An 11,797-nucleotide genomic window follows, 5' to 3' on the forward strand; every position below is an offset into this window, starting at 1 on the left:
TGTGCCCAAGTATGGCAGGCTATAGGCCAGAACCTGGGCTGCTGGCAACTTGAGGGGAGGAGCCGCTGCAGCTGCCAAGAATGCGAACTGGGCTTTTTGGCGTCTTTTTCTTTGTTGGAGATTTCCAGAGAGGGTGGGGTTTGGAGAGAGAGGAATGGGCCTTTCTGGATCCAGCAGCAGTGAGCTGGAGATTCTAGCCAGAGAGAAGGGTTCTCAAGGCCCCACCTCTCCCTGAGGAGCTGCAGGTAGTTAATGGATGCTGAGGGAAAGAGGCATTATCTTCAGTGGTAGAGCCACCCGTAAGTTACCTGTGCTCTTGTCAATAGCCCTTCACCCATGTCTTCATTGTTCTATCTTCTAACCTTTATTTCTATTTTGCAGGTATGGATGTTTTGTCTGCATGTATGTATGTCTGTGTACCACATGTGTGCCGTGCAAGCAGAGGCCAGAAGAGGGCAATAGATCCTCTGGAAACTGAATGGATGAGCTGACAGTTGGGTGCCAGGAATCAAACCCAGGTCCTCTGGAAAAGCAGCCAGTCCTCTTAACTGCCGAGCCTTCTCTCTTGCCTGCTCACCTACGCCTCTGTAAGCAACCCTAATGAAACTCAGCAGGTCACACACACACACACACACACACACACACACACACACACACACGAGAGACATAGAGCAGAAGGGGACTAGCTGGAAAGAGGAAGGACATCTATATGAAGAGAAGAGAGGGTGATGGGTGAATCAGAATACATCGTAAATATGTAGGAAAAATATTATGGAACTCATTATTATATGTAATTCATACATGCTAATAAAAAAAGACCAGAGGGCCATGGCTGACTGTTTCTGGGGTGACTTTGTACTCTTGGGGTGACTTTTTTTTGATTTTTGAGACAGGGTTTCTCTGTGGCTTTGGAGCCTGTCCTGGAACTAGCTCTTGTAGACCAGGCTGGCCTCAAACTCACAGAGATCTGCCTGCCTCTGCCTCCCGAGTGCTGGATTAAAGGCATGCGCCACCACCGCCCGGCCTTTGGGGTGACATATTTTTTAATTACATTTCTTTTTTTTTTCTTTTTGTAAAGATTTATTTATTATGTATAGTGTTCTGTCTGTCTATATGCTTGCTGGCCAGAAGAGGGCACCAGATCTCATTACAGATGGCTNGTGACATATTTTTTAATTACATTTCTTTTTTTTTCTTTTTGTAAAGATTTATTTATTATGTATAGTGTTCTGTCTGTCTATATGCTTGCTGGCCAGAAGAGGGCACCAGATCTCATTACAGATGGCTGTGAGCCACCATGTGGTTGCTGGGGATTGAACTCTGGACCTCTGGAAGAGCAGTCAGTGTTCTTAACCTCTGAGCCATCTCTCCAGCCCCTTAATTACATTTCTTGAAAGAGAGAGAAGGAATGGATAACCCACAGGAGTCACTCTCTACTTCTGCTGTGTGCAGTCCAGGGTTGGCACCTGCACCTTTACCTCCGGAGATGATTTCTGTTCCTGAGGCATCACAGGATAGAACCACATACCCACTAGAGTCACCCCACATAGAAATCCCGTCTCCCTGTTCCTCACTCTGTTCTGTCCCAACCCTGCCCAGACAGCTCAGCTGCCCTCGTCCCTGAGGAGGCAGTCTGCTTTGCTAGAATTCTGTCTTTATCCTGTTCATCTATCACTTAAGGATCCAGGAAGACTGGTGCCAGCTTCTTGGCTCAGGGATGCAGAGTTTAAGGGTGGGAAGGGGGTCTGCCTCAGTGACCCTGCTGGCTCTGACTGAAACCCCCAACCTCCAAGTCACCCAGTCACTGAGCCCCTCCAACCCAGCAAGGGGCCTGCTGTATCTCCTTCTGGGTCTGGTCTCTTTGGTTCCCTCCTAGCTCTACCCCACCCTCCAAGGGCAATGTGGTAGTATTATACTTCTGTAGGGGCAGAGACAGCTTCTTTAGGCCTCCCTGCTGGCAGCTCTAGGTCCTTGAATCCACCCCTTAGCCCTTCTACAGAAGCCTGCGGAGATCCGGGAGATCTTTGGGGGTTGGAAGCTGGATCCTTAGAGCAGAGAGGTCAAGGCAGGCCTGCCCCTCCTACTGCAGTAGAGCTCTGCCCTGGCTCTGAAGCTCCCACATCCTAACTACATAAAAGGGGGTCCTGGCTTTAAGCTGCTGTGTGGTCCTTGTTGCCTTCCTCTCCTTCGTGTGGGTCCCTTAACAGTGGCCCATAATCTTCCACAGGCAGAGTCGTGAGAGCCAAAACAGAATACTTCCATTTTGGTGGGGCCAGCTCTGTACAAAGTCACATTCAGGTCCCTCTTAGACTGGCAGGGAGGGGGCTGGTCCACCTATGAGCAGTGTAGGAGGAGTATGTGGCTTGAACGAGTCTATCATGTACCCCCATGCACACCCTCTGCAGGCATCCCTGGGCCAGCAGCAGTTTTCCACTAGATCATAAAAGCTGGACAAAGCCAGGGGCCTGCTGATGCAGCATCTTCCTCCTTACCACAGGACAAAGGGATGAAGGGCTGTGCTCAAACGCAAGATGCTGACACAAATTTTCTGAGCAAAGCTAGATTTTGTCAGAGGCTCCAAGATCACTGGGTCATGGCAGGGGCAGGTCGAAGGATGGCGACTTCACAGCTTTCTAGGAAAGCCAGGATGACTCTGGCACTTGGCATGTGCTGAGTGGCCAATTCCAGAGTTCCTGATAAGACAAAACCTGTCTCACACCAATACTCCCTGACACCCATGAGGTAGGTCATCTGGCACTATTTATCCTGGCTGCTGGGGGCCTTGGCATCGCTTCTGGGTGAGGGTCTTGGGCCCTTCTGGGTAGGCAGCCACGGTGCATGGCTAAGAATCCACCAGCCCAAGTGGATGAAGGTTAGGTGGTGGTAGTGGCAGCAAGGGCGGGGAGTTTAGAGCTGCAGGGGAATGGCTCCCTCCTAGAAGCGGGCATGCACCCACTGACTCCAGTCCAAGCTGGGCCTGGTGGTAAGATGTGAAAAGGAGTCTGGCTCGGTGCTCGCCTCTCACACCTGTGGCCTTGTCCCTTGGGCATTTTGATGGGGACAGGGTGTGATGCTGTGGCTCCTACAGAGATGGCTCTGGATGACCGTCCCTCAGACCCTCTGGACTACTGTCCATCCCTTTTTTTTACTGGGGGAGGGGCACTTGAGACAGGGTTTCTCTGTGTACTAGAACTGGCTGTTCTGGAACTCAGTTTGTAGAACAGGCTGAGCTTGAACTCAGAGATCTGCCTGCTTTTGCCTCCCAAGCTGAGATTAAAAGCATGGGCCACTACACCTGGCTCTAATGTCCATCCTTTCTAAGATAAGGGTGATCATACTGTGTTGGACAGGGGTCTAGGATACCTTCTTCTGGGGACATACACATGGGGACATACTCATCAGCTCCTGATGAGACAAAAAACAGGTGCACTAGAGAATCTACCCCAAACTCCACAAAGCAGGTGGTACTGAAGCCTATAAAGAGGGAGCCAGAGACAGGGATGGGCTCCTGTCAGGTGACCAGAAGGGGTCCTGGGGAAACATACACAGGCTGCAAAAGCATGGAGCCTGCCATGCAGACCTGGGGCTTGGGGGTGCTCATTTTAGTGGGATGCACGTAGCCAAGGTTCAAGGTAAGACCTCAGATGCTGCTTCCAGGATCCGCTTTAGAGGTCTTTTTTTTTTTTTTTTTTTCTTTTTCGAGACAGGGTTTCTCTGTGGTTTTGGAGCCTGTCCTGGAACTAGCTCTTGTAGACCAGGCTGGTCTCGAACTCACAGAGATCCGCCTGCCTCTGCCTTCCAAGTGCTGGCATATTAAAGCCAGATAGATGCCTCCTCACCCCCCTCAGAACCCAAAAGGATAAGGCAACGAGGAACCGAACAGCTGCCAGACCCAAACCCCAGAACCCCTGGCTCAGCCTGGATAAGCTCCACCCACATGTAGTTGCCCCTCTGCCCACTTGGGGGCAGGCCTGGCCAAGGGGAGGGGACAGAGGGAGCCACACATCCAAAAGAGGAAAGGTGGGCCAGGTGAAGAGTAAGAGCCACTTTGTTGACAATACATATAACTGTGACTCAGACTGGACAGTGGCCCACTCCTGTAATCTCTCAAATGGGGACTTTTAGGCCAGGTAACCCATGTTTTTCCACAGCCAAACCTCTTCCTGAATTCTCCCCAGTACCCTCACCACAATCCCACTGGACAAACAACGTCCCAGAAAGCTGGATTTGAATTGACTTTATTATTCTGTAAATGTGAATTTTACAAAGCGCTTTACAATTAATGACATCCGTTTGTTTGTCATGGACTTCCACCTCTGAAACAGCTCTGAGCGCAGGCTCGGAGCCCTCGGCTTTCCCTGGTCAGCTTGCCCACAATTGCCGTGGTTTTAGTTATTGATACAATGTTGTCAGCCATGGCTACAAAGTAACAGTCTTGTCGCTACAGGGTCACAGCACAGAAAGAGAGAGAGAGAGAGAGGAGGATGCTGGAGGGACAAAATAAAGGCCTCCTCCTCCCCCAAACAAAAGAAAGCCAAGATGTGGCATCTGCTCTAGCTCGGTGGTTCTGTGAAGCCCTCCTGAGAGGTAGGGGAGCAACTGATTTTATTAACTTATTTTCTAACAGTCATGAGTTATGATACTACTTCCACCTCTAGACAGTGCCTTCAAAACAACCCTCTCTTGGGCCCTTTTCTCCAAACATCCCACAGTAGGGACAAATGTTCTCCTTGCACCCAGAACGTTCAAGTAAAAAATATTTATACATTTTACACTTTCTCTTTTTGTCTGCTAAAAATAGTATTGCAAATTTTGGCTTCTTTTGACATAAAAATCACAATTGTGTGCAAAATGCTTGCAATGAGGTGACTGATGGGACGCAAGCAGAGGCTACTCAGTCAGAATGCTTTCGATCCTGCATACTTTTCCTTTTCTGGGACAACAAAACAAACAAAAGCAAACACCTTTGCCATTTCTGAAACACTGTATCAAGCCCTTCTTCCAGCAGCACAGGCCGGGCTGGCTGACATCACGCAGAACCACACAGCAGCACCATTCGAAGCAGTGGTTAAAGCTGAGATGTCACATGCTCACCGTTCCAATTCGGGATCCACAGCAAGCAGATCCTAACAGGCTCTCTTAAATTTTCAGCTGGTTGGTGGGCCATCTGCCCTTCCCACTTCACCTTTGGGGAACCCAAGCAGGGCACAATGGGGTGAGGCGGGGCAGGACAGGGGCAGCACTGGGCTTAGGAGGTTCCTGCTGTTAAACCAGGTAGCACCAGGCACCCCAGCGTCCCCTGGAGGGGACAGACTCTGCCAGCTTGCCAGTCCCTTACAGGCCCTTCCTTCCACCTTCCTCTTGGTTCTAATCTAAATAAATGCCACACAGCTAGTTTTCCTGGAGGCCCAGACCTGCAGTCACACCCTACAGGACCCATAGGGTCTCCTTTAGATTGCCTTTCACACACCGCTGCATCCACATTCAAGGGCAAAGTAAGACACCAAACCAGACGCTAGCTGAAGCAACTGGTATAGAAAACAAGACAGAATTCAAGTACTGAGTCGGCCAGGCAGGCAGGTAGCCCCTCCAAGCTCACAGTATCAGCCCTGTCTCTGGTCACTTGCCCTGGACCCCGCTATGCTTGTCCCGGCTGCCTCAGGGACGGCTGTTTGCTCTGGGAGGGCAGAGGAGTGGTAGCTGGATTCAGCCCCACCCCAGCGGCTCCAACACAATCCAGTCCCAACTGTCCTCATGGCAAAGATGCTGATGTAGCAATAGTTTCTACAATAGACTCTACATAGTATATGCATATTGCTAGTAGTCAAGCTGGGAACAGAGGTGCAGACATCTGACGAATACTGAGAGGATCTCATCTATAGGGTCTGGACAAGCCAGGAACACGTGGCAGGACAAGACAGGCCCGATTCTGGAATTAGTCATCTTGTAAACGAAGGAGGGGGGAATCTGGTTTTAAAATTGGTTTTCCTTGGAAAAAAAAATAATCAAAAGATGCTAAGGCACTCTGGAAGGCCCCTCGGAGCCCAGGCCTGCCACCCGCCTGCCTTGCAGTACATTCAGGATGCAGAGGGAGTGCCCCTCCAGCAGGTACAGTCATTGGCCATGCATGTCTGCAAACGCTCCCCACCACGTCCACCACGGGACACATTAGTGCAAAACGCTCTGCCTGGCCCACCCGGGGCACAGGGAGAGCTCAGAATCCATTCACATTTAATTAATATTATTGAAGTTTTACCTATAGTTCTTGCCTTCCTTACCCAGAACAAAACAGATGGCAATTATAAACATTAAAGGACAGAGGTTGAGGACATTGTGCTAGCCCGAGCAGTGGTCAGGCATTCTGTGCAGCCACCGTCTCCTCCAATGGCCAGCGGCACCCTCCCCATGCTGGCCCAGGGAGGGGACCATGCCCATATTGGAGTGGAGGGATGAGAGAGAGAGCCGTTCTGTCACCAGCCAAAACAGGTGGGTCTGTCTCCCAAAGGTCCCCAGGGATGGTCAAATTAAAGTGCAAATTTGGGTGGGGAAAGCAGAAAAAGGAATATTCCAGAGGCGAAGGGCACAGCCCCCCACCCCCCAATCCTGCCATACCCTCCACAGTTCTATGGTCTTCTCCCAGCACCAGGAGGGTTTGGTCCAAGTCACTAAACGGCTGGCTGGGGCTGCAAGCTACCTAGGAGGACTAAGATGGGAATGGGAGAGGTGAGATCCATCTCTGGGTGGCTAGTTCCAGAGCTGGATACTAGCTAGCCTCCATACTTAACCCAGGAGCAGGGAGAGGGGCTCAGGGCAGTTCCCACAGTGCCTTCCCTGATGCCCCTTTCCCTTTCCCCAACCACAGGTCTTTCAGAAGAGGGGGAAGACATGTACTTACATAGTCAGCACAGTGCATGGGCTACCTGGGAGGCCACTCCAAGGCAGGGCAGCGCAGCAAAAATAATAAACTAAAGGGGGGGGGGGACACACAGAAGGACTAAACTGGACCTCAGGCTCTCCTACCATGGCCCTCCAGATGGGGAGAGGCTACCCAGTCTGTGGGCATGCGGGGCGGGGGGATGTCATAGTGCAGCAAATTCAAGATGTATAGAGGGATGGGAACACTAGACTTTTCTTTCAGGTTTGGAATCGTGGGTGTCCTTGGGCATTTCAGGAGCTGCTAGCCTTTGCAGGTGAGCAGGCAGTCCCTGGACACAAGTCCAAAAAGAGACACTTTGGCCTCAAGAGCATATGCTACACTTAGAAAGGAGTAGACACTAGCTACTCCTCAAAGTCCCTCCCTCAGGAACCACCCTCAGGATTTTCTAACTTTCTGGTCCCCAATGAGATCCACACCCAGTTACTACCCCAGCCCAGGCCTATGCCTGCCAACAACACAGGCACCCACAGTGAGCAATAAGCCCACCCCGGGCAGTGGAGTCCTGCTAGCTAGGCCTGACTTGTACACGTCTGGCTGTTCTTTCCTGGCCCCCCTCTGCCTCCAGTGGGAGGCCAAGATGGAGGTCCATGGGTGTGTATTTACCCAAATCTGTGGTAGGCTGGGGATAGATAGAGACTTTAGTCCCTCACTGATTTTTTTTTCTTTTTTTGCTATGTTGGGTCTGAAAGTTTCCAAACCACAAACAAAATAGATCTGAACTAAACAAAAACAGCAAACAAGCAAAATCCCAGAGTGGCTAGGGAGGCAGAGGGTGGTGAGGGCAGCCATGGCCAGGGGCATGGAGACCCTGGGGGGGGGGGTCAGCAGGCCAGCCGCTGGGGGTCTAGGTGGAGCTCAGTGAGGACGTGGGTATGGGGAGAGAACGCCTCGTCCTTCCCCCACTCCCAGGTGACCAGCCACAGCCACTGCTGCAGGGCCATCACTGGTTTCTGTGCACGCGTGCGAATACACACACACTCAGTCTCACACACACACACAGACTCACTCTCTCTCTCACACACACACACACACACACACACAAAACACACACAGACTCACTCTCTCACTCACACACACAGGTGGCTTCTTGGGAGGAAGGAGAACAAGAGAAATCTGGCCTCTGGAGGCCCAGCACTGCCCCACTGGGGGTCCTTATGGGTAAGAAATGGAGTGTCACGTCTGCCCCTCCACCCACAGGCCACTACTACCCCAGCTTCCGCTTTCAGAGCAGGAGGAATAGGAAGGGTAGATGAGGCAGGGTCAGGGCCGGACATCAGGGACCTGGTGGTCTCTTCTACCTCCCCAAGAAGGGGGAGGGGAGCACTACCATGGGAGACTGAGCTGAGGAATATCAAAAAGTTGCCCTGGGACCTTCCTCCCAGAGCGAGGCCAGTGGCCTAAATGTTTACAGTATAATGAGTGTGTTTGTTTCCTTCATCCATTTTAAATACAGGCAGAATAAAAATCACATTTTTGTCAGGCAGCAGTAGCAGTTCAGTAGGTAAGTGGCTTGATCACATTTGTTTGTATTAGTAACGCATGCAAGCAGCTTTAGTACTCGGTCCCTTGTGAGTCGGCCTTGCCGGCCCCTTACAAGGTCCCTGCATAGGTGCCCTCTGGCCTTCTCGTTGCTGTGGCCACCGGTGTCTGAGGCCTGCTGGAGCTGGTGTTGCCCTGCTCAAAGGCCTGAGGGGGGCTCTGGCCATCAGCAGGCAGTGGCTCGGGGGCAGCCACCTCCTGGATAACCGAGCCTGCCCCATCCGCCTCCTCGCTAGCCTCGAAGGCAGGGTTGGCTGAGGCGCTCAGATCCACATTCACAGCATCAGTTCTCAGAGCCACGATGGTGGCGGCATCACTTCGTCGCTCAGCATAGATGCGCTGCTCGAACACCTGCGAAGCAGCCGGCGGGAACTCGGGGTCCAGGGGCAGGCTGGCCGCTGAGGCGCCCATGACGGTGCGGTACATCTCCACACCCTCGGGCAGCATGGACTTGATCTTCGGCAGCCAGCGCTTGCGCACACGGCGAGCATTGGTACACATGTCTGCCGCAATCACGTTCATTTCGCTTTCCTTGAAGCTGGGGGCGAAGTTCTGACAGTACACTGCAGGGAGAGGCGGAAGGACATGTAAGAGTGGCCTCTCCCCTCACTGCTCGGCCCACTGCTGCCCAAGTGTCCACAGAAGTGAGGTGCCAAGGGCTGGCCTGTCTGCACTCTAGGTTCCCACTGAGACTCCCTCAATTTGAGCTTTGTCTATGACTAAGGTTAGTCAGCTTGGGTGCCCATCAGGTTTGGACCTGTGTCTAACTTCTCTGGTCTTCCCACCTTCACCTGCAAACCGGGACAAGTAGAAAGAGGGTCCTCCCCACAAGAGGAGCTGGTTTGCCAATGCCCTGGTTTCAGACACAGCAAACAAAAAGGAAGGTGGGTGTGTCAGCTTCAATTAAACAAAACAAAAGCCCTCCTCTGTTTCCTACCAGGAGCTGAAGACCAAGGTCAGGCCCAGGTCCCCACAGAGCAGGAACAGGTCCCTGAGAGCCCAGCATCTTTGGGTCCTATTGTCACCTCCATTTCTCAAGACTGCAATTACCCACTGCTAAGACTCTTCCTCTAGAAAACAGAATTAGTATCACAAAGGGAATTTCTAAGCAAGACAATAAGACGTTTCTTCCACAGGCGGCTGTGCTCTGGGCCAGTCTGTGTGTGTGTTGGGTAGCACAGCTTCTTCTGAGGGTATGGGGCTGGGCGGTGGCTTGCCACAGAGATGGACTGGGCTCCGCCCCACCACGCAGGAGCGGGAGGCAGAAGCCGGCCGAACAGATGGCAAAGGCTCAAAATAACCTCAACATGTAAATAAGGGGTTTTGTTCAAAAAGGAAAATTAGATCTATTTCACATATTAAAATAGTTTCGCAGCTGAATTCATCACACTTGGAAACCTACCAAGGACGTTAACACCTCGAGACGAGTTTTGCTTGCTGCTCTTTTCTCCCTCCTGGTCCCAGTCCCAGTGCTACAGGCCAAAGCAAGCATTCGAGACAGGAGCCCATGGCCCAGAATAACCCTGGGGCCCAACTTAGCCTGCCTCAGGTTGGGATCCTGCAGGTTCCCAGACCTTGCGGTGACCCAGTGCCACCCACTCACGTTTCACAGCGTTCAGGACTCGGCTGTCCAGTGGCTTTCGGCTCGGGTCACTGGTGGACGAGCGTATGCCAGTGCCACAGCTATTGGCCAGTGTGTTCCTGGAGGAGGGAATGAGAAAAAGAGGCAGGGTTGGTTCAGAAGTGACCTAAGGAATGGGGCCCTCCACCCAAATACCATGTGAAAAAGCCAACATCACCACACCGCCCCTGTGTCTCCCTTGAACAAGTGTGCATGTCTTCTGAGTCAAGGCCAATGTGGGGAGAAGGCCCAGCCTTTCTGTAAGGGAGAGTGGGCAACCTGAGCAACTAGCTCCGGCACTGGCCATGGGACACCCAGCGCCTCCTGAGTGCGCTGCTTCTCCTTGGGGAAGGGACTCTGTTGTCCCACGCACATGGTAGTATACACGTGGCTCTTCACTTTCTTTGGGGAAGGGGGGCACAGTCGGTCTTTCTCTAGGCTGAGTCCTGGCATAAAAGGATGTGCTATCTTTCTGGAGCTCTTCCAGGGCATCTCCAGGCCAAATGTCCACATTAGTGTTAGGAATGAATGTTAATGTTGTGAAAGCTCCAAGCTTTGATGACCAGAAGCTCAAAGCTAGAGGAACCTCTAGAATCTTCTGCCGCCCCCTACACACCTACCTGTCAAAGAAGGTGGCCAGGAGCCTCCTCAGCAGGACCTTGTGCTTCACCCCTGCACACAGGTGGCAGTTCATGAGCTGGCCACGTGTGATGTAGACCCCGGAGCCTAAAGCCAGCAAACATCAACGTATGAGGTCTTCAGCATTATAGACCAAACCTGGCCTCATGCCCTCTAAGGGGATGCTAGGGTCACAGAAGACTGCAGGGGAGCTTAAGGAGGGGCGGAAGATGAAAAGGGGCCTCCAGAAAGAACTCTCAGTTCTGCCCTGCTGGAGGACACTAGGGTTGGAGGATGCTAAGGCCAAGCTCTTCCCAACTTACATCATCAACTGAAATCTAGCAGGGTTAGGAACACTGCAACAAACCCATAGCTTCAATGTCTCCTAAACTCCCAGCTTCCCCTTTTCTCATTTGTTTGTTTGTTTTTGTTTTATTTTCTCAAAACAGGGTTTCTCTTGTAACAGCTCTGTAGACCAGGCTGGCCTCAAACTCACAGAGATCTGCCTGTTTCTGCCTACCAGTGGTGGGATTAAAGGTGTGAGCCACCATGCTGGCTCATCTTTCTTTTTTGCTTTGCTCCCTTTCTGAGACAGAGTTTCTCTGTGCTGGCTGCTGGAACTCACTTGGTAGACCAGGCTGATCTCTCCCTCCCTCTCCCTCTCGCTCTCTCCACCTGCCTCTGCCTCCAGCATGCTGGGACAATAGGCGTGCACCACCCACCATGTCTGGCTGCTCATCGTATTTCTGATGAAGCATGCAGTAGCTAAACCTTTTTGTTTCAAGACAAAATCTTACTGTATAGTTTAGGCTTGCCTCCAATTCTCAATTCCCCTGCTCCAGCATCTCAAGTACTTTGGTTACAGGCGTGCATACTGCACCTAGTTCCCAGATTTTCCCATCGGCTCTGTCTATTAGGTCTTGGCAGAAAGAAGAGCCTAGGTCGCTGGGCGGTGGTGGCGCACGCCTTTAATCCCAGCACTCAGGAGGCAGAGGCAGGCGGATCTCTGTGAGTTTGGGGCCAGCCTGGTCTACAAGAGCTAGTTCCAGAACAGGCCCCAAAGCTACAGAGAAACCCTGTCT

General features: G+C 52.0%; 1 protein-coding gene across 1 annotated transcript in view; it reads right to left on the bottom strand.

Moving 5' to 3' along the window:
* Positions 1 to 4,222: 4,222 nt before the first annotated feature.
* The window catches only part of Nacc2 (NACC family member 2), a 67,857-nt gene continuing 60,282 nt past the window's right edge, over positions 4,223 to 11,797 (bottom strand). Inside the window, exons 4-6 of the mRNA XM_050155003.1 lie at positions 10,718 to 10,823; positions 10,080 to 10,177; positions 4,223 to 9,039 (exon numbers count right to left, since the gene is read on the bottom strand). Coding sequence (XP_050010960.1) covers positions 8,528 to 9,039; positions 10,080 to 10,177; positions 10,718 to 10,823 — 716 coding nt within the window. The 3' untranslated portion in view covers positions 4,223 to 8,527. The remainder of the gene's footprint in view (positions 9,040 to 10,079; positions 10,178 to 10,717; positions 10,824 to 11,797) is intronic.

The sequence above is a fragment of the Alexandromys fortis genome, unplaced genomic scaffold, assembly GCF_014885135.2.
Source record: "Alexandromys fortis isolate MF-2015 unplaced genomic scaffold, M_Fortis_MF-2015_v1.1 scaffold_72, whole genome shotgun sequence".
NCBI classification, from domain to species: Eukaryota; Metazoa; Chordata; class Mammalia; order Rodentia; family Cricetidae; genus Alexandromys; species Alexandromys fortis.